The sequence below is a fragment of the Trichomycterus rosablanca genome, chromosome 12 (genome assembly GCF_030014385.1).
Source record: "Trichomycterus rosablanca isolate fTriRos1 chromosome 12, fTriRos1.hap1, whole genome shotgun sequence".
NCBI lineage: Eukaryota > Metazoa > Chordata > Actinopteri > Siluriformes > Trichomycteridae > Trichomycterus > Trichomycterus rosablanca.
In genome coordinates this window covers 31,996,802-32,021,128 of record NC_085999.1, presented here as the reverse complement: position 1 = coordinate 32,021,128, position 24,327 = coordinate 31,996,802, and the positions used below count along the sequence as shown (strand labels likewise).

Here is a 24,327-nt window from a genome sequence, read left to right as displayed (position 1 = left end):
CCGGCTCTTTTCAGTGAGTCATATCAATTAACTCAGCTTAGCGATAAGAGTCGGCTCCTCCTGTTCTGAAGCAGTTCTGGTTCAGTGGCAATGTTTTAAAAATCGTCGCCTTCTTATTATTGACATATTTTAACAAATTACTCTGCCTCATTTATCACGAATGCTAGTTATATGTATTTATTATATTTGCTGTATATACCCTAATTCTAAAAAAAAAAAAGATACAGGTGTTACATTTTTTGTCACTTCACTCACTTTCTTAACCGCTTATCCAATTAGGGTCGTTGCTGGAGCATATCCCAGCTTTTCAATGGGCGCAAGGCACACAGTAACACCCTGGACGGGGTGCCAGCCCATCGCAGGGCAGACACACACATACACACACACCCATTCACCTATAGGTCAATTCAGTGTCGCCAATTAACCTGACTGCATGTTTGTGGACTGTGGGAGGAAACCGGAGCTCCCGGAGGAAACCCACACAGACATGGGGAGAACATGCAAACTCAGCACAGAAAGGACCCGGACCGCCCCACCTGGGGATCAAACCCAGGACCTTTTTGCTGTGAGGCGACAGTGCTACCCACTTAACCACCGTGCAGCCCCATTTTTTTTGTCATCATATACTTATTTCTAATTCATATACATTCCAAAACGTTGTGGCATTGTTGAATAATCATTATTGTTAAATATCAATAATTAAATGATCAAAACCTTCTGTTTTAAAACTTTTTTACAGGTAATACTATCATGATCGGTAAAATAGGTAGGTAAAAACTGTCATGATGTTTCACCATTAACAATCCATAAAATATTAAATTATTTTGAGAATCCAGATAATTTTTTGCCACTTGAAACAAAAAACCAGTATAAGCCAATGTTAAATTCCTGTGACCCTTTGACTGGTAAGGAGCTTCAGTGCTACATCAAGCTAGAGTGCTTTGTATAATGCAATTGGTGTCTTTAGATGATAAATGATATAATAAATAAAAAATATAATATTATTTTCTAATTATCATAATAATAATATTTTTTGTCTTACAAACTTGAAAGCAGTACATTAGTTTTTTTTTTTTATGCTATGCTAAAGCTTCGGAATTAAATCGAATCGACTCCCAAATATCCGCCCAAACGAGTCAACTCAAAGAACCGACTCTTCCGCGCACAACGCTTCACTACTTCAAACTAGATTTGTAGACACTTTTTGAACAACTATGCAAACGTGTTTAAATTATTTATACATTCGAAATCATTATTTAGCAAAATATTTAAGAAATTAAACAGATAAAACAGTATGATGTAAACGTTTTGCAGTTCACCATTCTTCAGGATTGCTCAATGTCAACCCCTGACCTCGCGTTTTTTCTCCAACGGGGCTTCACGAAAATTCTGGAAGTCTCAGCCCCGGAACGAGCATAACAGTAGTGATATTAATTAACATGCAATTCACAATGTTAAAATATATATATTATAGAGTTTTAATACAATACGCATTTTACTTAGCAGCACTTGGTAGAATTGTGTAGTAATGCTGGTGTAAAATGATGTAAATCTAAGAAATGTTAAGTCATTCTGATTTAGGGGCGGGCTGGTTGGGTTCCCGGATATAGAAGTCCATGTGCGTCGCTGCAGCGGTGAATTGCAGGCTGCTTGCGTTACATCAGTCTCTCTCCTCCAACCGACCACTTCTACACCCAGATCATCCTCTCCCACCTTCTACAGTAAGTTTATTACTCAATTACTGGATTAAATCACATCGTTAGCCATGAGGATACAGTTATTATATGCGCTCTTAGCTGGTTGCACATTAATGTTTAGTGCACGTGATGTGTTTAGTAACAGTGTTTAATAAGCATGATGAAGGCTGGGTGTCATTGCTGATCTAGCTGAGAAATGAGTGGTATTGTAATGAGGTTGTATAATGTAGATAACATTGCATCATAGCTAACTGGTAACATCTGAGATCGTGACATGTCTCCAACTGTGATGTGAATTAATCGTGTTTTGTGCTTACTAATATAATGCAGAACTTCAATCAAACGATCTGGCTGGATTTCGTTCAGTTTACACACATTAACATTTGTTTGCAAACCATCGTGTAAGAAGTGATCGACTCTGTAAAGCCTTTTGGATTAGAGTGTTCCATACAACTGACCTTTACTGGCCAGGTTTAGGTTATTATTTTGTTCTTAGATCAATAAAGCACATGCATACTGGTTTAAACTGTGTCTTATTCTGATCTAACCTAATGCAACACGTAAAAAGATTTTCCCTCATGGAAAACTGTGACTATAAACTGCAGTGACCATTATTGCTTGTGAGGTCACTCATCTCATCACCCCTCTTAACTGATTCACTGCTTTTCTAATTAACGTCAGTATGTTTGTATTTCTCACATCAGTTTTATTTTAGAAAATAAATTAATGTTCGGGTGACCCAACATGATAAAACTTTCAAACCTCTTGGTCACTAGATTAGTGCCTTTTGCCAACCTGATCCATTGATTGATTCTTAAGATTTTTAACAAATGATCAAACACTTGGAGTTTGTTTCATTTTATACAGATTAAACCTAGTCAAAATGCACTAGGTTTTTGTCGACCTTTATGTTCTAGACTGGTGTCAGTACTACACAGATCGATAAAGAGAATCAAAACCACTTTTGTACTTTGTTGTGCTCTATTAAAGACAAACCTTAACTAATCCCAACTGTACGGAACACTGTGACCTTACTCTAGTCCTCTCTCAGCAGTGCTTAAAACCGGGCTAGCTGCTAAGCTAATTCAAGCCAAGTTCATACTTACCAGTAGGTGTGTTAGATGATTTTTATTACAATGATCAGAGGCTCTGCTTGAGGTGCATATGGGGATTGAAAGTCTCACGCTTTTGATCACTGGATTAGATCTTTTTATTCATTTATCACTGGCGCGGACTCAATGGCAGCTAGCATCCGAATAGCTTTAGACTGCACTGGGTGTTGGTCTGTTGACTCCTGTAGTGTTACAGGGATTAATCAGATTTATTAACATAATGTAACATTTTGATCGCTTATATATCGGGTGAAGCGACGCTGGCTGGCTGGCTGCACTACCGGCCTTGTTGCCATGAGGACGCTACGCGAGCTTGACCTTGTGTCGCGTGACCTGAACACACGTGGTTTCAGACCAGTGAATGAACCATCTTGTAGTTTTGCTCACGATCCGGGATCGTCTTACAGATACTTTAAATAAATATCGATTAATAAGTTACATTTATTTTTCATATCTGTAAAACGATCGTATTCATATATTCATTCGTGATGTTGGGTGAATGTAGCGGGTGGAAGCAGGCAGTGGTGCTTTTCCTTCCCTATCATGGCTGTACGGTAATGTGTAGTTTACTGAAGCACCAATAGGAGACCCGAACACAAGTCTACCCCCTTCCTCAAGTGGTTGTAGTTGCTGGACAACACTGATTACATTTATTGTCATTGAACGATTTATAATTGTAACCTATAACAATATGACAAAGTAATTCTGAACCACCAGTGAAGTCTGAGCATTGAGCTGCACTGTGATGATTGAAGTGGTCACAGATTTGTTCATCACTGTAATAATTATCTAATCATTGCAATATATTTGTAAAATTTGTATCAATAGAATTGCATAATGTTTAATGTTGTACCCTGTTTTATTCACCATCTTTAATAGCAGCTTAATCAGAGTCTTTAGAAGCTTAGTGGTTAGGGCTCTGGGCTGTTGATCAGATCAGAGATTCGAGGGTTTAAATTCTGGCCCACCAAGCACCTTGAACAAGGCCATTAATCCTCTTTGTTCCAAGGACGGTGTATAATGACTAACCTTGCACTCTGACCCAAGCCTCCGAAAAAGCTGGGATACGTGAATTTCATTGTTCTGTACAGTTGTGTTTGTGTTGCTTTCTTCTGTAATGGGGTAAATGAACATTTAAAAGTGTTATTTAATGCTTGTCAAGCGTAATGTGAAACATATTGTTTAAAGGTGTTAAGTTAGACTTACCAGTTAGAAATTACACAATAAAAATGCTGGCCTCTGCTTTTTTGTTTAACTTTTATTTATTTTGTTATTTCTTTATTTTTTAAAGAGATGCTGCGCTTGCCCAGTATGATGAAACAGATGAGGCCAGTGTGCAGGGCACTGGCTCCACACCTTACTCGTGCCTACGCCAAGGATGTAAAGTTCGGAGCAGAAGCCCGGGCGCTGATGCTTCAGGGTGTGGATCTGCTGGCAGATGCAGTGGCTGTCACAATGGGACCAAAGGTTAGTCAAACACAGCTTATTTTATTACAGTATCACCAGAATTTCTTTCGGCTGCTCTTGTATTTAGGGGTCGCCACGGTGGATCAGTTTTGTCTGCATACCTGATTTGGAACAGTTTTTATGCCCAAAGTTTTTCATTTTTATCAGGGCTAGGGACATGGTTAGGCTTTTTGGCCATTATTATGCTGATTTGCATATTGTAGCATTAGGATTCCACAGACTGAGTGTTTAAATAATATTTATCTAGTAGTCTGGCCGAGTGTTAATCTTTGACTCATTATTTAAAGATTTTCAGACAGTCTTAGACACAACAGTAGCATTCAAGCACAATGTGTTGCTCAATAGATGTACTTATACAGATAAATCCTTTGAACTTCATCAATATATGTTTTGTTGGTGTACTTAATGCTGTAACATTGCTGTTCTCTTTAGGGTCGGACAGTCATTATTGAGCAGAGCTGGGGCAGCCCAAAGGTCACCAAAGATGGTGTTACAGTAGCCAAAAGCATTGACCTGAAGGACAAGTACAAGAACATTGGAGCAAAGCTGGTGCAGGATGTGGCCAACAACACTAACGAGGAGGCGGGTGATGGCACCACCACCGCCACCGTCCTGGCCCGTGCCATCGCCAAGGAGGGCTTTGACAAAATTATCAAGGGTGCTAACCCGGTGGAGATTCGCAGAGGAGTCATGCTTGCTGTGGAAACCGTCATCAACGAGCTTAAGAAACTGTCCAAGCCAGTCACCACACCTGAAGAAATTGCCCAGGTAAGAAATTTGAATTATATCTGTTCTGGCCAGAAAGGGCTGTAGACCATTGCACGCCCCCTCAGACATGCACCCGGTAGGAAGAGATCATGTCTGACCTTCCCTCCCTCAAACACAGCCAATTGTGTTGGTGTGGATGCCCAGCCAGGTCTGTGGCTCAGCTGGGATTTGAACCTGTGAGTTCAAACACTACTTGTAATTTTATCACAGCTAATACAACCGATCCCAGTTTTTAAATCAGTGGCTCTTAACCCACTGGGCTAAAATGTTGGCCATAAGTCCAGGCTTCCAGACATTTGCTATGTGTTTACTGTACAACTGTAGTTGTCCAACAGTACGGAAAGTGGCTGTATGAATATTAAACACAGTATGTTCTCAGGTCCTAAGCTGGGAGTCAGTGCTGAATGGAATAATTTAGTCTGTATTACCTCTGTCCTTGTGTAGGTGGCCACTCTTTCTGCCAACGGAGACAATGAAGTTGGCACCATCATCTCAGATGCTATGAAGAAAGTGGGCCGTAAAGGAGTCATCACAGTAAAGGTATGTGTCATCATGCTCCGCCAGGTCATTTATAGTCCTGTGTTGGTTACTTGACTTCAACTGAAAGCATCTGTGTCATTCAGGATGGCAAAACTCTTCATGATGAGCTGGAGATTATTGAAGGCATGAAGTTTGACCGTGGCTACATCTCGCCCTACTTTATCAACACAACCAAAGGTCTGCATCGGTGCCTTGCATTTTAATGTGAGAAAGATCATCGACTCATCTGCCAATTTCCTCACTCACCAGCCATTGTGTTCCCTTTAGGTCAAAAGTGTGAGTTCCAGGATGCTTATCTGCTTCTGAGTGAGAAGAAAATTTCCAGCGTCCAGAGCATTGTGCCAGCTCTGGAACTGGCCAACCAGCACCGTAAACCCCTGGTCATCATAGCTGAGGATGTTGACGGAGAAGCCCTCAGCACTCTTGTCCTTAACAGGTTACTTTTATGCTCCATACTTCTTTTTTTTTGCATTACTCTTCTTCTCTACTGATGTTGATCTCCACCCTGACTGAGGGGAGCCGAGACTTAATACAGGCATCAGCTAAATGCCAGAAATGTATATTTGCGTGTGTGCTGCTAGTCCAGCATGACTGATCCTGTAAGTGCTATGGTAAATGTGAATGAAATGTCAGGCTGTAACAAGTGTTTAACTTCTACAGGTTAAAGGTTGGCCTGCAGGTTGTAGCAGTAAAGGCTCCAGGCTTTGGAGACAACAGGAAAAACCAGCTGCTAGATATGGCAATCGCTACAGGAGGCACAGTATGTATTCACTTCTCCACTTCTATATGATTAATGTTTTTAATCCTCTTCATAAGTGTCAGACTCTGATTAACCCCCTCCTTCCTTCCTGTGCATTCAGGTGTTTGGAGATGAGGCTATGGGACTAGCCATCGAGGACATCCAGGTTCACGATTTTGGCCGTGTTGGTGAGGTGGTTGTAACCAAGGATGACACCATGTTGCTGAAGGGTCGTGGTGATCCAGCTGCTGTCGAGAAGCGTGCTGCTGAGATTGCAGAGCAGTTGGAGAACACCACCAGCGACTACGAGAAGGAGAAACTGAACGAGCGTCTTGCCAAGCTGTCGGACGGAGTGGCTGTGCTGAAGGTAAGAAAGAGAGGGCTTACTACAAAGGGTGTGATGTCCCAGTCGTGCCCGTTTGTAACTGTCATGCATGCATCTGAATCCATCTTTATTTTTTCTGCTGTAGGTTGGCGGGACAAGCGATGTGGAGGTGAACGAGAAGAAAGACAGAGTTACAGATGCTCTTAACGCTACCAGAGCCGCTGTAGAGGAGGGCATCGTTCTTGGAGGCGGCTGTGCTCTTCTCCGCTGCATTCCTGCTTTGGATACCATCAAACCTGCCAACGAGGACCAGAAAGTTGGTGAGTTTGTCGGCATCTGTTAGAAGAACGTACTGCATGAATTAAATAGCCGGTGTAGTCCAAAGCCCAACTTTTTATAACAGTTGTTCATGTGATGGTCGGTACCCTTAGACAGTGGTTGAAGGAGGATCAGGTCACAAACCGCCAACAAGTTGAGTCTTGGGCATTAAGACTTCTTGATGCCAGAGGACATAAAAGCCATGGCTAGTGTCGGGTACTGACCAACAGAAGCACAACTGTGGTTCATATTTTAATACTTACATGAATCTAAATGAATACATGCTTCACCAGTGTAATAAGTAAACATGAACAGTACCGAGTCAACATGAACATTTCGGCTAATAATAATCGTTTATTAAAACTGCCCATTTTTTACCTTTTACAGGTATTGACATCATCCGCAGAGCCCTGCGCATCCCTGCCATGACCATTGCCAAGAACGCAGGAGTGGAAGGCTCTCTGGTGGTGGAGAAGATCCTACAGAATGCCCCAGAAATTGGCTATGATGCACTGAACGATGAATACGTAAACATGGTGGAAAGAGGCATCATCGACCCCACTAAGGTGTGTTTTGACTGTTTGATCATATTTTTGATACAGAATTCTTGCCTGATTTCCATAAAGGTGCCTGAGCTGAAGCTTAATCTGGAACTGTTCTGTGCTTTACCACTATTGGAGTAGATACAGTTCAGTCAGCTGCACTTCTGGTCTGCTCTTATCAGCATTGTATCAGTGAATATCACACACATTTACTGAATAAAATTAGCCTGTATTTTATCTGATCCAATACACTGCACTGTTTTACTCCAGCAGTGGTCCCAATACTGGTGCTTCCTATCAGATCTTGGGACATTAATTGCCAGTATGCAGTATAAACAAATGATCTTAAATCTCAGTAATATTAAAACTATCAGGCACATTTTAAAAAGTAAAAGAAGCAGAGCTAATTTGCATCTAGTTCATTTTGTGAGAAACTCAGTGTCCAAGTGCTGCTGCCCCCTGTTGTAAGTTTAAAGTCACTTCAGGTGTGCTAAATGACTAGCTCTTTTCGCAGGTGGTGAGGACGGCGCTCCTGGACGCTGCTGGTGTCGCTTCCCTGCTTTCGACAGCCGAGGCTGTGGTCACTGAGCTGCCCAAAGAAGAGAAGGAGATGCCAGGGGGCATGGGTGGCATGGGCGGTATGGGTGGCATGGGCGGTATGGGATTCTAATCTCTCAATATCAAAAGTGCCCAACAGACTTTAAGGTGGGGAGGGGGAGGGATACAGTTCACCCTCCTTCCCTGCCAATGAAAGTGACTGCAGAAGAAATGGGTGACCTTGATCCTGAATTTTCTTCTAACAACAACTTTGATCTGGCCTTTCCACTCGGGACTGAAGACCCTGAAATGTCTGCCGTGCTGAAGACAAGCATCATGTGACCAGACTGTGTCAGTGTTCTGTTCATACTCATCATGCTCTGTATTGAAGATATTCTTTTCTATTTCTCATTTATTCATTGAATGAAAAATACAAAAGCTGGATCGGATGGGCTTCAGTACTTCAGAACCAACATTTATCAATAGTTTGAGAAACTTGATACGTCAGTGAATTCCTTCTTATGTTTTGTCCAGTCTGCTTTTGTACATTTTGTTTACACCACTTATTTTAGTTGAAGAAATTAAAAACATCTCGCTGAAGACGAACGTGCTTTCTGGTGTTGTGTGAATAAAGAAACGTGTGGTGAAACGATGATCTAACTAAAAGCTCTAAAATTGGATATTAAAAATCTTATTGAGAAGCCAAAGCACATGTCTGGGGTGGGGGCACATGTCTCAGTTGAGGCTGAAATTTAAGGGAAAAGGTCTAACGTAAATTGATTTGCAGGGGGTAAACCTGCTACAGCTTCTCTAATAGTAATAAACTATTACTTGGTCTGCAAAAAATAATCTACTAATTTTCCAGCTTACTGGCAGTTACTGCAACACTGATTGTTTTGTGTTAGTCATTGGTAATTATTGTGATTTTTTTTTTAATTATTTAATAAAGATTAATGTTCATAAAACAACTGGATTGTGCTTAAAGTAATATTTTAAAAAGTATAGGTTGATAAAAAGTTCAAGCCAAATATATACAGGTCCTTCTCAAAAAATTAGCATATTGTGATAAAGTTCATTATTTTCCATAATGTAATGATAAAAATTAAACTTTCATATATTTTAGATTCATTGCACACCAACTGAAATATTTCAGGTCTTTTATTGTTTTAATACTGATGATTTTGGCATACAGCTCATGAAAACCCAAAATTCCTATCTCAAAAAATTAGCATATCATGAAAAGGTTCTCTAAACGAGCTATTAACCTAATCATCTGAATCAACGAATTAACTCTAAACACCTGCAAAAGATTCCTGAGGCTTTTAAAAACTCCCAGCCTGGTTCATTACTCAAAACTGCAATCATGGGTAAGACTGCCGACCTGACTGCTGTCCAGAAGGCCATCATTGACACCCTCAAGCAAGAGGGTAAGACACAGAAAGAAATTTCTGAACGAATAGGCTGTTCCCAGAGTGCTGTATCAAGGCACCTCAGTGGGAAGTCTGTGGGAAGGAAAAAGTGTGGCAGAAAACGCTGCACAACGAGAAGAGGTGACCGGACCCTGAGGAAGATTGTGGAGAAGGGCCGATTCCAGACCTTGGGGGACCTGCGGAAGCAGTGGACTGAGTCTGGAGTAGAAACATCCAGAGCCACCGTGCACAGGCGTGTGCAGGAAATGGGCTACAGGTGCCGCATTCCCCAGGTCAAGCCACTTTTGAACCAGAAACAGCGGCAGAAGCGCCTGACCTGGGCTACAGAGAAGCAGCACTGGACTGTTGCTCAGTGGTCCAAAGTACTGTTTTTGGAAATCAAGGTGCCAGAGTCTGGAGGAAGACTGGGGAGAAGGAAATGCCAAAATGCCTGAAGTCCAGTGTCAAGTACCCACAGTCAGTGATGGTCTGGGGTGCCATGTCAGCTGCTGGTGTTGGTCCACTGTGTTTTATCAAGGGCAGGGTCAATGCAGCTAGCTATCAGGAGATTTTGGAGCACTTCATGCTTCCATCTGCTGAAAAGCTTTATGGAGATGAAGATTTCATTTTTCAGCACGACCTGGCACCTGCTCACAGTGCCAAAACCACTGGTGAATGGTTTACTGACCATGGTATTACTGTGCTCAATTGGCCTGCCAACTCTCCTGACCTGAACCCCATAGAGAATCTGTGGGATATTGTGAAGAGAAAGTTGAGAGACACAAGACCCAACACTCTGGATGAGCTTAAGGCCGCTATCGAAGCATCCTGGGCCTCCATAACACCTCAGCAGTGCCACAGGCTGATTGCCTCCATGCCACGCCGCATTGAAGCAGTCATTTCTGCAAAAGGATTCCCGACCAAGTATTGAGTGCATAACTGAACATAATTATTTGAAGGTTGACTTTTTTTGTATTAAAAACACTTTTCTTTTATTGGTCGGATGAAATATGCTAATTTTTTGGGTTTTCATGAGCTGTATGCCAAAATCATCAGTATTAAAACAATAAAAGACCTGAAATATTTCAGTTGGTGTGCAATGAATCTAAAATATATGAAAGTTTAATTTTTATCATTACATTATGGAAAATAATGAACTTTATCACAATATGCTAATTTTTTGAGAAGGACCTGTATACACACACTTGTATATGGGGTGCAGTGGTCTAATGCACCAGGCCACCATGGATGAGGTCAAGCTCAAGTGTTACAGACCTGCTATACCTGAAAAAGGGGGGTCAACTGTGACCTCTACTATCTGGCTGAGGTGTGGAGGTCGTCATGCCATGCGCAGTACAGTTCTGGCAATTTATGGTCGGTGACTATGGACATAAAAGTCTAAGCTCTCCTTGGCCTGTGTGGGGGTGGGACAAGCGGCAAAGGAATTGGCAGTGATTGGATTGGGAGGCAAAAAAGAAAGCAGGATGCTTGGGTGGCACAGCAATCCATTATACTAGCCCACCACTGCCAACATCCAGGTTCGAGCCTCATCAAGCTATCAGCTGGCCATGCATTTACAAAAACACATTTGTCCTTGTTTGGGTGAGGTTCGTTCCTTCTGGTGAAAGCGGACCTGCTGCCACACTAGCAAGAATAAAGTGAATGATGGACCGTTTGTCCAGGATCCTGAAGAACTGAATTAGACTGTTTACAGTCAAGCAAGTTTGACATCATGATGGACCCAGAAGCTAGTGTGCAAGACTTGTGATTACGTATGTATACCAAACCTCTTTAAAGTCATTCGACACGAGCAAGAACTAAAAATCTACTCCCTTATTACCAAATTTGGAACATTGGTACATTATAATAACCAATTAGTTACTAAACTGTTACAATTACTTACGAGAATACAATGATGAGCCAAAACAATAAAACCACCCACCTAAAACGCTGTCAAAACAGCTCTGACCCACCAAGACATGGACTTTTCAGAACATCTGAAAGAGTCCTTTGGTGCAGGTACTTTGTACCAGGACATTACAAACAGCTCATTTAACCTTATAGCATCCAAGATTTGTCATATCAGTCTGGCCTAGTGTATGCAGCCCCTGTGTTGTGCGCTGTGTTGACACAGTTACTTCATCACCAGTATTAATGATTTTTTATTTTATTAGGATTTTAATATTTTACACTTTTTGGTTTCATTCATGTAGGACAGGTAGTTACTGGTTACACAAGATTCATCAGTTCAAGTTTAATGTCAAACACAAAACAATTTTGTGTTTGAACTGTGGGAGGAAACCCACACAGACACCCTCACCAATATTAAAATAATCTAAAATTTGAGCCACAGCAGTTCTTCTGTTAAGTCTGTACCAGACACCATAGCCAAATTGTATCAAGGAGTCTTGGTTGCTGGCAGATTGTGGCTTGTCCCCTCTCAGACAATTATCAGTGGGTACTCACCACAGCTGTCTGATTTAAGCCTTCATCTTTTGTCAAAGTGATCATCCCAGATTTTTTATCTTTGATTATATTTTTGCATTTTCCCTGCAGTTTAAAATGAAGGCTAGATAACTGCTAGTAATTATTTTTGCTTTAACCACTGTCAGTATCATAATTCACATTTTTTTAGGACAATATTAGCCAAACATGTTCAAATATCCTTTATAAAGGATAAACTTATCTAATGAGTTAATCCAAATGAGTTGAATAAGCTAAAATCTGTGGTGTACTTCTCCAGGACAGGAGTCTTAAAACAGTTGCAGTCTTAACAATAAATTGTTGAAGTACTGTATGTTACCTGTATGTTTGTTAGCTTCTTACTTTAAAACATGGATATTGTAACATACCAGTTAGTCCATACTTCAGATTTACCTCTTAGCTAATTTAGCATTATAATTGTTAGCTAATTAGCATGGTATTTGTGGACTTGTATCAGGGTTTTATACTTTTTAAATCCTAATAAATGTAGATATAATAGAGGAGAGATCCTATCATCATTTCTAATACTATGTACTTAAGTAAGATGAAGTTGCACTGTATTGTCCATCCAGCAGCAGTTGTGAAGTGCATAGCATAGTGTCTAATATTATCTCTCACATGATCCATCTATTTTGACGGAGGAACCAGCCTGAACTAGATGTCAACAAGAGACTACACAGAGACCACACAACACACACGATTTTAAATATAAAATAAGTTTATAAACCATGCAGGCAGGATATATACTCACCACAACACTCATTAAACACCCCAATCAATACTATTAAAATAGAATCCTACTGAAAAAAAAAAAAAGAGTTCTATATTGTACAATGTAGATTAGTCTGTGTTCTAACATTAGTTCTGTACATGTGGTTTTCCCATAGCCAAAATAAATATCTTGTACATAGTCAACGAATATATTTTTGAAGGTAATGATAAATAATATGTCATGTGCTAGTTTAAAAGGCACACAGGCTTGTGCGGTGCACTGGAATCCTTAAGGTCTAAGGTGGCAGTCTTTAAAAAGAAAAAAAAAAGTGAATTTTTCTTTCAGACAAAGCTTAAGCCATTCAGAAGCTTCTGCTACCCAGGAGGACTGGTGTTAAAATCTATCTTTACAAATATATTGCACGCCAACATAATAAAACACATTGTTTAAATGATTTGGATGCCAACTGAAATCGCTGTAGGATGTCCTTTACGTGTTTATCAATGAACAGACAGCAATTAGAGAAGGTATAGCAAACTCAATGCACCTTTCTTAGACTGAGCATAAGTGTCTTGTTTTCAGTTTTTCAGAGCACTTGTGCAAATGAAAGCTACTAGCGGTGATATAGAGGGATTTCTGCTTGTTTGCTGGTTTTACATGCAGCCTTTATTGGACAGGTCAGGCTACTCATTTAACATGTATATACATCTTGCCCTCTCTACGCTAGCCGTGCAGGTCTCTTTAAAACAATTATGAACATACTGAGCTGTTAAAAAACAGGTGGTGTTTACAGGTGAGGTGAAAACACCACCTTTACTGGACCATCCAGCATTCTCCACTCAAACTGTTTGTGTGTGTTTATTTACGAACAAACACACACCAAATATTTACATGGTCATCCAGACATCACTTTAGCAGCTTCAGAAAAATAAGCCTGACTAATTGCAACAGGAATCCTAATGTGTCAAAAAAATGATTCCCAGGTCCATCCTCTGTTCACCGGGTTTTGACAGACTATTCACATATTCCAACTGGTATTAAACAGTATAGCTCAACAGCACTTTCACAACATTAATAGATGGAGTATAAATGAGGCAGATAGGCAGGGCTCACCAAACACAGTCAAGCCCTGAAAAAGATCATTCCAGCCGCAAAAGAAATAACCTAAGATAAAATATAAAGCCAAATGTTTTGTTTGGACCAGGCACTGTATCTACAGAAGCAACCCCTTTCATGATTCCCTTTCCGCACTGCCAGCCCCTTATTGTGAAAGGGTGCTACGTGTGGTGGACCTCATGGAACATCAGCTCCCGTGGGATCTGTGTCTCTGGCCCGTACAGTGTGCCTGCCCTCCGTTCGAATGCTGACACCATCTGCTTCACCACTTCATCAAAGAACACTGTGGCCAGCTGAGAATGCAGTAGGGAGCGGAATTCAAAAGATATCTGTCAGAAAGAAAGGAAAAGAAAGTCATACATGATACCTGGTAACCATAGCAATGATGCTTTATTTCCATTCCATGGTACAGTACAATACGGTACACATCCGAATCAGAACTATAACAGAAATCTTAGCACAAATTCTATAACAAAAAAGCGACTGTGTGAGCAGGCCTGGGCTTCAGAGTGTGCTATTGTCAAATCGTATAAATTCTAAAATCAATATTTTCCCAAGTGATAAGTTTTTCAGAATAAAGTTTCCTGTATTAGACACTAAATACTCTGAATAGACGGGTGGTGGCACAGCCTGTTACGCTAACCCACCACCACTAAGACCTCAGCAATGCTATCAGTTGACCGTCTATCTATACAGACATGACTGGCTATATGTGGCATATTTTTACACATTAAATAAGATTCTAGAGCACCAAATGTTCTAAGGTCGGCCATGTATGTGGCATTATATTTGGACAAAAGATGTAAAGTTGATTTAAAAATGTCTTTTAAACATGTCTTGGCTAAATAACTACATTTCTGGAGTTGTATTTGTTTTTGCTACACCATTAAAATCCATCAAATCACACATTACACAGACATGATTGGCTGTGTTTGAGGGTGGGTGGACTGAAGGGATTCTTTGTTGCTGCAATTGTGGCCCTTCCTGGTTAGTATATCGTGCTTGACAGAGAACAATGGAGAGCAGTGCACGACTCCCTGAGTAAAGCCACCTCGGGCAGGTTAAAAAAAAACAAAAAACACTTGGCTACAATGCACATGTCGGAGGGGCGTGTAAGTGTATAGGACTTCATCGGGAGAAACCTTAAATGTTGTTACTATTAATGTGTTTTACTTACAGCAAAGTCCAGGGTGCATGTACGAGGGTAGCCAGGAAGACCAGGACTGAACCGCCACGTTGTCTCCAGGTGATTGAAGAGTTTACCGTCTGAGCATGAGGCCTTAAGGAGAGAACAGAAAGCTGCTGAGATCTCAAGCTGAATGTGTAATCAGTACAGTATCATGTTTCTAAAAGTGACCCACTCGGTCCAAAGTTCGCACAGAATAGTACATTTTCATGGAAAAATGCCTACCTTTACCAGATGTGGGCGCACTGTTGTAACTAGTGACGTGTAGTGTTCCAACACAGGAGGAAACCCCACAGATAGCTTGGCTTTACAGAACCCGGAGCGTCTGAACACCACATCTGAGCGCTTGCACCAGGGCACGAAATGAACATAGTCCTCAACCTTAGCAACTACTTCATACATCTCCTGCATGGAGTACCTGAACACACAAAAAGCATACAAACGAATACAAAAAGCAGCATTAGCGAAACAGTGTGGGGTACATTTAATAATTATCAGAGTGAAAAGACAGGACTTTAGCTCAATGTAAAGAAAACTAAAGTCATGACAACAGCAATAACCACTAACTTTATCATTGATGGAGACAATATTGAAGTGGTAGACGTTTTTTGTATAATTGAATCAATTAACAGAAAGGGCTCCAGCAATCAGAAAACACGCCACAGACTGGCACTTATCGGAACAAGAATAAAGAAACTGAAAAAGATTAGATGTAAGAGTTTGTCTCTCCAAACAAAGATTACAATTGTTTAGACTCTGGTCTTTCTGTGGTTCCTTATGAATGTGAAAGCTGAACAATAAAAAAACAGGACAGGCAGAATATCGATGTGTTTGAACTTTGGTGCTGACAAAAACTTTTCAGAAAACATTGTTTGGCAAAGATAACAAAACCTCACTTGGTTATAGGGCTGTCGCGCAATTTGGAAATACCGCGGTATAGACCAGCCAACCGCAGGGCATGCCAACCACAACACCGCGATGTTCACGTTTTACGCTTACATTCAGGCGTAATGAATGTTAAATAAGTTCATAATGAAAATGAGCTAAGAGTGTCATTTTCCTGCAACCTGTTCGCATCCGTTGCTGCTGAGTGTCAGAGTTTGTGTTTTAAAATGGAAACAATGGCAACATTAATTATAGGCAAGTTTATTAATGATCAAATTGAGTTCACACTCAATAAAATACTTGTAATTTAGACTATATTCAAACAGCCTCGGCGTACTGAAGCACTTAATGACGGTTAATATGGCATTGCAGCCTGCAGATATTCTCTTGCTGGAATGATTTAAATGTATTTTTTCGTTGAATAAAAATGTATTGAAACGAATAATAACTTGAAATGTAGTATATATTGTTATGTTAATTATACCTACTAAATAGATTGTTAATAGTGGCGCGACAACCAGGCTAGATTTCCTCTGCTCTGTGAAGTCGCATGCAGGTTCAGTACGTGTGTATTAGTGCTACGAGCACCATCAGAGAGACTGTTAGTGCTGCCGGGAACATCGCTACCCCACTCAGATCCTCTCTCAAACCACATCAGGTGAACATGTTGGTTTTTCTAGCGCGCATGATAACGCAGGATTAAGGTCTTATAGACTTTATTCTATTTTCTATTTTTTTTAATCATATTTTGATTAGATGTGCATTTAAAATATTTAACCTAAACACTTTTTTTTTGTTTCAGTGTATATCTAGCCTAGGCTAGAAGCTAAATTTAAACCTTTTTTAATAGAGAAAAGATGCACATCTTAGCTCTGTTCTGTATTTAACAATAAACACGCATTTGATTTGTCTTAAAGCTGTCTCAACTTTGTCATTATAAAGCAATAATATACTGAATCGTAGCCTAACAATAAAGCTTGTTTATATAGCTCTAAAATCCAGATAAATTAAGTATTTTTCAAAAACAAAAACAAAAAACTTGGCGATATTACCGCATACCGTGGTGTTGAACCACGCCGAATACCGCAAGGGGAAATTCTTTCACCGCGACAGCCCTACTTGGTTATCGAAGCCCAAATAACCAAAATAAAGCTCTCTTATATTAGACACATTATGAGGACGACCAATTTATTGGTAAAGACAATTATGGAATTTATTTATTTATTAGGATTTTAGCGTCATGCTTTACACACTTTGGTTAGAACATGCAAACTCCTCACAGAAAGGACCCAGACTGCTCCACCTGGGAATCGAACCAAGGACCTTCTTGCTGTGAGGCAACAGTGCTACCCACTGAGCCACCGTGACACCCAGACACATTATAAGAAGGACCAATTCATTGGAAAAGACAATTATAGTAAGATGGGTTGAAGGTAAAATAAGAAGGGGGCAGCCAGCAACAAGATGGATAGATTCAAATAAAGGTGTAATAAACAACCTTGACAAGCTTCTATGAAATCTAAAAATAATCCACATTATACATACAGACTAATACCAAGGCTTATACCAACATATTTAAGTGTCTTTAAAATGTGCATTCATTTAGCTTACTTTTAAAAATAGATTTATTAAAGGTTCAAAAGGCAACACTATGGACAGACGTAATAAAAGCTCAGAAAAGTCAGTCATGTAAGACTTCAAGACCTGAAACCAGCACCAACGTAACTGTGGGTGGTACCTTGGCAGTAGGCAGTACCAGTGTGCTGTGTCCTATACAGGGTTTAGTTATAATCTCTATAGCAAACTGAACCAGAAAACATCTGTTAAGAGTTTTTTATTTTGATTATATCAATTTGATAATTTATGAATAAATGTGTCATTGCTCTTTCACAAATCACAGACCAGTCTGTCTAGTGTGGCTCAAAACGTCCAAGCTGACTGAGGGCACAGAATGGGTCACTGGAAAAATTGCCAGCAGGGCATCTCCCTCAGGCTGATAAGGTGTTTACATAAAGGTCAGATTCTGTCTGCCAACAGTGTTACATGATTTAGGTCATTGGAGGTCTCTTCTGGCTATGCACGTTACAGAATTATAACTTCATTTATTAGACCCACTATTAATCATTACTTATTTTAAATGCAGAGTATTTACTATCTACCAAAACATCTCAAATATTCCAGCAGGAACCAGTCACTGTAGTTTATCAAAAGTAACAAAATGTGATCTTGACAATTGTTTCTTAAAATAGCATTTCCTGACATGCTGTTTCCTAAACATAGATTACGCAGAAGTTCTCACGCTTCAGAGAAACAGTACCAGCTGTTGTATGTAAACTAGGATAAAAAAAGGAATGCAACAGGAGACCTATGAGGCTGGTCTGAATGTACAATGACCAGTCCAGTGACCAGTGCCCTGTCCTGTGAGTTGTATTTTTTTCTGGACTTTTCACCTTTTATCTCCCAATGATGTCATTTCAAACGGCCAACTGCTGAGATTTGAACTTGCGAGTTTGACCACTCTGAAGTGGTGAGCTAGCGTGTTAGACCGCTGTGTCACCTGAGCACATTGTTTCTTTTTTTCATAGAACCTAACCAACACTTTTACAATCAAATTAACCTGTAAACCTGCCTGTTAACATGCAAATGCCACCACCTACACAGAAGGAATGCAAGTTATGCAGTGACACCACACTGAATAAAGACTTAAATGAGGGTGAGTTATCACACCGTTGCCCCTTACCCAATGATGCGCCTCTCAGAATACTCTTTTTTCTTGTTAAAGGAATCGGCAAGGTTGAAGAAGCTTCTGGCTGGAGTGAGTGCAGCATGACTGGATACGGTTCTCAAGAGTGGAGGCACCCTGGTCATCAGAATCCCACAAGATGACAGGTATCTGCAGACAAGAAACAGTGATCAGAATGTTTTATGTCGACAGCAAATTAATGTCATCTTGTTCAGTGGTTAAGGTACTGGACTAGCAATCAAAAGGTTACCAGGTCAACACCCTTGCATTTAGCAGACGCTATTATCCAAAGTGCCTTACAACCGTGACAGATTATAATGCAAGGAGCTGAGTGTTAGGGGCCAACTTGACAGTGAACCAGCAACCTTCAGATTACTAGTCCAGTACCTTAACCACTAAGCTACCACTTTTTCATCCGGTTAAATAGGACTTAATTTTTCCCTTGATACGCATCCACATCATTTCAGTAAAAAACTTCTGTGACCCAGATAAGCAGAGTTTAACTGTCTATCTCTACACTAACATAAAACAACTTCCCCTTTGATATTTGAATGTGTAATATTAGAATGGCAGCACATTTTCTCTAAAGGAAACTGGCACTTATGCACTGGTGGTGAGTCTCAAGTCTGAGCTTTTATTTAGAGATCTGTAGCTCCACTCTCACTTTAAATAAAGAATGAGCTGCTGGAAATAAATTTAATTGACAGTATTAATCAAACAATTACTTTTTGTCAGTTCACAGTTAACCAATTAATCCAACACAGACCCAAAACAGAATTCTGAATGCAGCAGCAAGCAGTAAAACTGAGCGTCAAAGCCGTAAATGTGTGCGGAGTAAAGAACACAATGGCACAGCACACAAAGCAGGCCTAAAGGAGGTATAGCACCTGAAGTGAATTCCAAATGTATTCAGACCCCCTTGACATCTTGCTCAATTTGTGGTGTGTACTTAATTTTGAATGAAGATAACTGCCCTGTTTACCCATCAGTCTACACTGTCCATAGTGACGAAGTGGAAATTATGTGGAGAGCTTTATAAATAATTACAAATAAAAAATGGAAATCTCCTATTTACAAAAGTATTCCGACCCCTTATTAAATATTTTTGTAGTAGCACTCTTGGCAGCAATTACAGCTGTAAATCTCCTTGGATATGTCTCTACAAGCTTTGCACACCTGGATTTAAGCAGTTCAATTCAGTTTTCTTTGCAGACGCTCCTAAGGGTAATCTGATTGGATGGCGAGCGTGTGTGAACTGCCATCTTCCGATCTCTCCACAGATGTTCAGTAGGGTTTAGGTCTAAGCATTAACTGGGCAACATTCATAGACTTGCTGCAAAGTCACTTCGGTGTTGTTTTGGCTGTATGCTTTGAGTTATGGTTGTGTTGCAAGACAACTAACCCAGTCCAAGTTTGCATGTGCCCAGGAGGTCGTTCTCTCTCTACCATGAAAAACACACCCACAGCACAATGGGGAACACTCAAAGCCTTAGATTAGTTTTTAGTCCTGAGGATGCTGAGTAAATGGTGTGCCTTTTATAACTGGTTTAGACACATATCGAGGATAATTAAAGCAAACAGGATTCACTGACCACAATCTGGAATTCTTCAGGGTTTTTTTTTGGTTTTTTTTAAATTGTAATTCATTTAAAAAAATTATTTTATCATAATGGGTGATGGAAGTGTTGATTGCTGGGGAACATGCCAATAATATCTATTTCAAATTGAATTGAAATCACAACACAAAGAAGTCAAGGGGTCTGAATCTTTTCAGAATCCACTGTATATAACTCCTTTCACATAATCACTTCGTGGAAAAAATGAATTTGTGGTTATACATTAACAGCACAGTCTGGCTGTTCATATTAGAACATTAATAGGCCAAACATTTTGGAAGAATTAAGAACTTTGAATTTGTAAAGTCACTAGGGCTGTCAAACGATTAAAATTTTTAATCGCGATTAATCTCAGAATTTCATATAGTTAATCGCGATTAATCGCATTAAAAAAAATCTGTGTAAATGTTATAGAAAACAAGGATTTTTAAGTGAAATGTTACAATTAAAATGGTGAACACATTTTATGCTAAATGTACTGATGTTAAAAACTGCTGGGACAAGAGAAAACTGTAAGGGAGTTTATTCACGCACATACTAGGCAGTAAATGTCAGATTGTAGTTTAGAATTTCTCCATCAGCAAACATTGTAGATCAGCGGTGCTTTAGGTGGGATAAGGCGTAGTTATTGTATCAGACTTGTCTGTGGTTGTATCGTGACGATGGTTTGATGGACGTTTCTACACGAAGTGAGTGTGTTTTGACCCTTTGGGGCTTCCATAGTTCATGAACTAACGTGCTCGACTCAGCTTTCCGGTATTCGGTACAGAAGAAGAAGTTAATTAAGTGTAATAAAGTGTTCTGCTCCCGATAACTTGTGAATATAGCGTGTATTTATTTCTTTATTATGCAAGTGCATCACTACCACGATCGGTTACATTATGTTAACAAACCGCAAATGAAAAACGGTGGCAAGTCCGACATTAAAATGTTTGTTCTACCAGTCAAGTGTCAACATGAACTAGAATTTGCGTTAATGGCACTAATTTTTTTAATCGCGTTAAATTGAGGTCGCGTTAATGCGTTATTATCGCGTTAACTTCGACAGCCCTAAAAGTCACACAATAAAACCATTTGAGAATTCTGCATTTTCCCTTGGGGTGTCATGTAAAACATGCATTTAAAATGATAGTTAGTACTATAGACTACAGATGCAATTAAACATAAATGCTGGGGTGTTTCTTAAATGGTTAAACTTCATGACAGCAAAGATAGTTTCCTACTGACTGAAAATAAAAATGAATGACACTCACAGCCAAGTACCACGAAGGTGTCACAACTAGAGGACATATAATGGACTTTGAACAGTAGCGATGTATAACATGCAGGTCAGAACTGCTCATTAAGTTTTAGGTACACCGTGTTCCTGCATGGTGCCGAAATGAACAGCTACATCATGGAGACACTAAGCTCTCAGCTGTTTCTAAAGCTGACGTCATTACTTTACTTGACGTCACACTCTGGGGTTCCTTCTGAATGGAAACACCTAAATAAAACATTCCAGTTGGCAGCAGTCAGTCAGAAAGATCAGGTGTTCCATATCAACAAAATCTGATGTGTGTTCATACAAGGGCCTTGGAGCACCACCTGAGTAGACCTTGAAAAATCCTGAAGCATTAATTGTTTATCAGAACAGTGGGAGGTTCTTAGCTGTCCTTCACACTACTGGACGATTATGAAACAGGCTGTACAGATGAAAGACTTCATTGTGTTGTTTGCTCACAGAAAATGCAGGCTGTTGTGGTTTCAGTGCGTCTTGGCAACCCCTCTAACTGACTTTACAAGAAAATAGCCCTAACCCCAAGCTTAAATAGAAACAGACACACCGTGCCGATTTGTAAAACAACAGAGCATGTATTAAGCATTCGGAAAACAAAAGGTTGCAGTTTGTCAATGCAGAAAAAAATTGTGCTTTATACCAATCAATGATCGTCCTTTGGCACAATATGACATTTGTTGAGTTGGATCGGGGGCAAAAAAATTACAAAACTCAATGAATAACATTAGAGGTGTCCTGACATAACTTGTTTTACATAAGTTGGGGTCTGCAAGCCCACACAAATATGGGCTGAACATACAAAAACACTAGACAGGAAATTCCTATAGGTGTGTAGAACAGGCGCTCGGGTGGGGCAGAGATAAATTATATTGATTTGGCACCACCACCGCTATCGGCTTGATTGGCATCTACATACAGACATTACTGGCTACGTCTGAAGGGGTGGATGGCTGAGGCCCACCTATGGATTGGCGTCCTGTCCAGGTGTGTGACTGCACTGTGCCCAAAGAAACGCTCGCTTTTGCAACTGTACATCAGCTTGATAGCACGGCAACTGTATTAACAATCTCAGTTCCGGGGTAATAATGTACCTGCATTTTGCAGCAAATTTGTCCTGTCCAATATCAATTGTCCTACAATTTTAAAAACTTTAACTATTCCTCCAGAATTGCATGTTTGCAAATGTAATCAATCCTCACAAAATTTACAATGCTTGCAATTTTGGCCATCAACACACCACTATCCCACTAACACCACAAATCAGCTGGAGCTGCTAGGCCATAAACAATGCCTAAAAAAGACCCTGTCAGCCCAGAATAACTTCAGATGAAGATAGAACGAAGCAATTTCTTGACATTTTACATGGGGTGCTGTTGTTTTCTAAGCCATGCAATATAATGTAATGCATTAGTGATATTGATACTAGGCATAAAACAGCCAGCCAAGGCGTGACGTCAAATTTCTACTTGAAATCCTGTGCAGAATATGGCAACCTAGTCATTTCCTATCAATAAGGAAACACTTGTGGTACTGTAGTACAGTTTTACGCTTAATCCACTGTTTGTTAAATTATACTGTAAAACAACCAACACCTGGCGATAACCTCCATCCACAAAAGTGTATTAAGACTAATGTATCGCAATGTCTATGATATCATTATATCGCCTAGCCTTAAGCAATACACCGGTAGAAAGCAGCTGGTGATAATCACTGACGTTAGCCTCGGATATGCAGGTTCGTACCAATTCAGGATTAGTTTAAAGTTGCATTTATGTCGCTAATCAGTTTACAACAATGAAACAGAAACTGATACAGATGTGTAATAACGCTAACGCTAGTTGTCTAGCTGCCGTCATTAGCTTAGCGATTCCGAACACTTCAAATTCATTACAATTCTAAACTTTATAGCTTTGTGTAATGTTTGCTTGTGTTACCTGACTCCATTCCTTCCCGGTGTTTCTCGACTAGCCGTAAACGGTAAGTGTTTAATACATTCCGCTACCGCTCTTCTCAAACACCGGGAACCTCTCGCCATCTTCACTGCAGCTGAGTTCACCTTCCCCCACTCTAACTACACTTTCTACTATTAAAGCCCGCCCCCTCCCTCACACTCACCTTACATTCTCTCTAACGCGATTGGACCAAAGAAGGTTTGTGCTCGTTGTTGATTGGTTAATACGTCAGTCCGTCTCGCTGTCCAGTGACTTATGTAAATATACAGTGATGACGTCAAGAGAAATGTCACGGGATGCGGGATAGAGTTGCCCAGTCTGGGCGAGCCCAAGTACATAGTTACAAAAGGTTAGAGTTATATCTGTTCAGGACACAACGCAGAACCTTTTATTCAAAAACAAATAAATAATGCAAATAAACATAAAATAGGAACAATATGTCTTCAGAGTACTGAAATACACTTTTAAAAGCAATGGTTTGCAAATACGGACAACAAATGTCTTAGCAAAAGGTCTCACAGTTTATATACAATAATTGTCAGCAAAGTACTTTGCCTTCTATTGAGACTTATATGATGAAAACATTCAGCAAATCTATAAAATCTTCTGTGGAAAAAGTTACCGAGATATGTACAGTAAAGGTCATATGTCAACAATGTCCAGAAATATTTATTGTGGTCTGACTAGTCACCTCTCTGATACTAATACTAATGGACATTGTGCTTGTTCAAAAAGGACTGTCTGGATTTTTAGCTACTTAAAGTTTAAAAGCAGTGGCCAAGATTTACATGTATAATGTGCCATTTTCTATTGCACCCACACTATGTACAGTACATTTTAAATACATAATCCCATCTTAAGTGGATGTTTTCATTTAATTACCCTTCTTGACCGGGAACC

At 40.0% G+C, this 24,327-nt stretch overlaps 2 protein-coding genes across 2 annotated transcripts; one reads left to right on the top strand and one right to left on the bottom strand.

The window, feature by feature from the left end:
* Positions 1 to 1,288: 1,288 nt before the first annotated feature.
* On the top strand, positions 1,289 to 9,013 carry hspd1 (heat shock 60 protein 1). The gene is made up of 11 exons (XM_063005872.1): positions 1,289 to 1,721; positions 4,101 to 4,276; positions 4,709 to 5,044; positions 5,489 to 5,584; positions 5,668 to 5,761; positions 5,852 to 6,020; positions 6,245 to 6,344; positions 6,445 to 6,690; positions 6,794 to 6,968; positions 7,354 to 7,532; positions 8,023 to 9,013. Exons 2-11 carry the CDS (start codon positions 4,103 to 4,105, stop codon positions 8,176 to 8,178), a joined length of 1,725 nt encoding a protein of 574 aa, XP_062861942.1. The 5' UTR covers positions 1,289 to 1,721; positions 4,101 to 4,102; the 3' UTR covers positions 8,179 to 9,013.
* Positions 9,014 to 12,638: 3,625 nt separating this feature from the next.
* On the bottom strand, positions 12,639 to 23,531 carry coq10b (coenzyme Q10B). The gene is made up of 5 exons (XM_063005927.1): positions 23,410 to 23,531; positions 18,578 to 18,730; positions 15,178 to 15,370; positions 14,944 to 15,045; positions 12,639 to 14,095 (listed from the first exon to the last, which is right to left on the bottom strand). Exons 1-5 carry the CDS (start codon positions 23,508 to 23,510, stop codon positions 13,928 to 13,930), a joined length of 717 nt encoding a protein of 238 aa, XP_062861997.1. The 5' UTR covers positions 23,511 to 23,531; the 3' UTR covers positions 12,639 to 13,927.
* Between the last annotated feature and the right edge of the window lie 796 nt (positions 23,532 to 24,327).

Excerpts from the sequence above, each read along its gene's own strand:
- hspd1 (XM_063005872.1), top strand. The coding sequence starts at position 4,103 with ATGCTGCGCTTGCCCAGTATGATGAAACAGATGAGGCCAGTGTGCAGG. Across the intron at positions 5,762-5,851 it reads CTTTATCAACACAACCAAAG|GTCAAAAGTGTGAGTTCCAG; the intron begins GTCTGCATCGGT and ends TGTTCCCTTTAG. Across the intron at positions 7,533-8,022 it reads GCATCATCGACCCCACTAAG|GTGGTGAGGACGGCGCTCCT; the intron begins GTGTGTTTTGAC and ends CTCTTTTCGCAG.
- coq10b (XM_063005927.1), bottom strand. The coding sequence starts at position 23,510 with ATGGCGAGAGGTTCCCGGTGTTTGAGAAGAGCGGTAGCGGAATGTATT. Across the intron at positions 18,731-23,409 it reads CCGGGAAGGAATGGAGTCAG|ATACCTGTCATCTTGTGGGA; the intron begins GTAACACAAGCA and ends TCTTGTCTGCAG. Across the intron at positions 14,096-14,943 it reads CATGCACCCTGGACTTTGCT|ATATCTTTTGAATTCCGCTC; the intron begins GTAAGTAAAACA and ends TCTTTCTGACAG.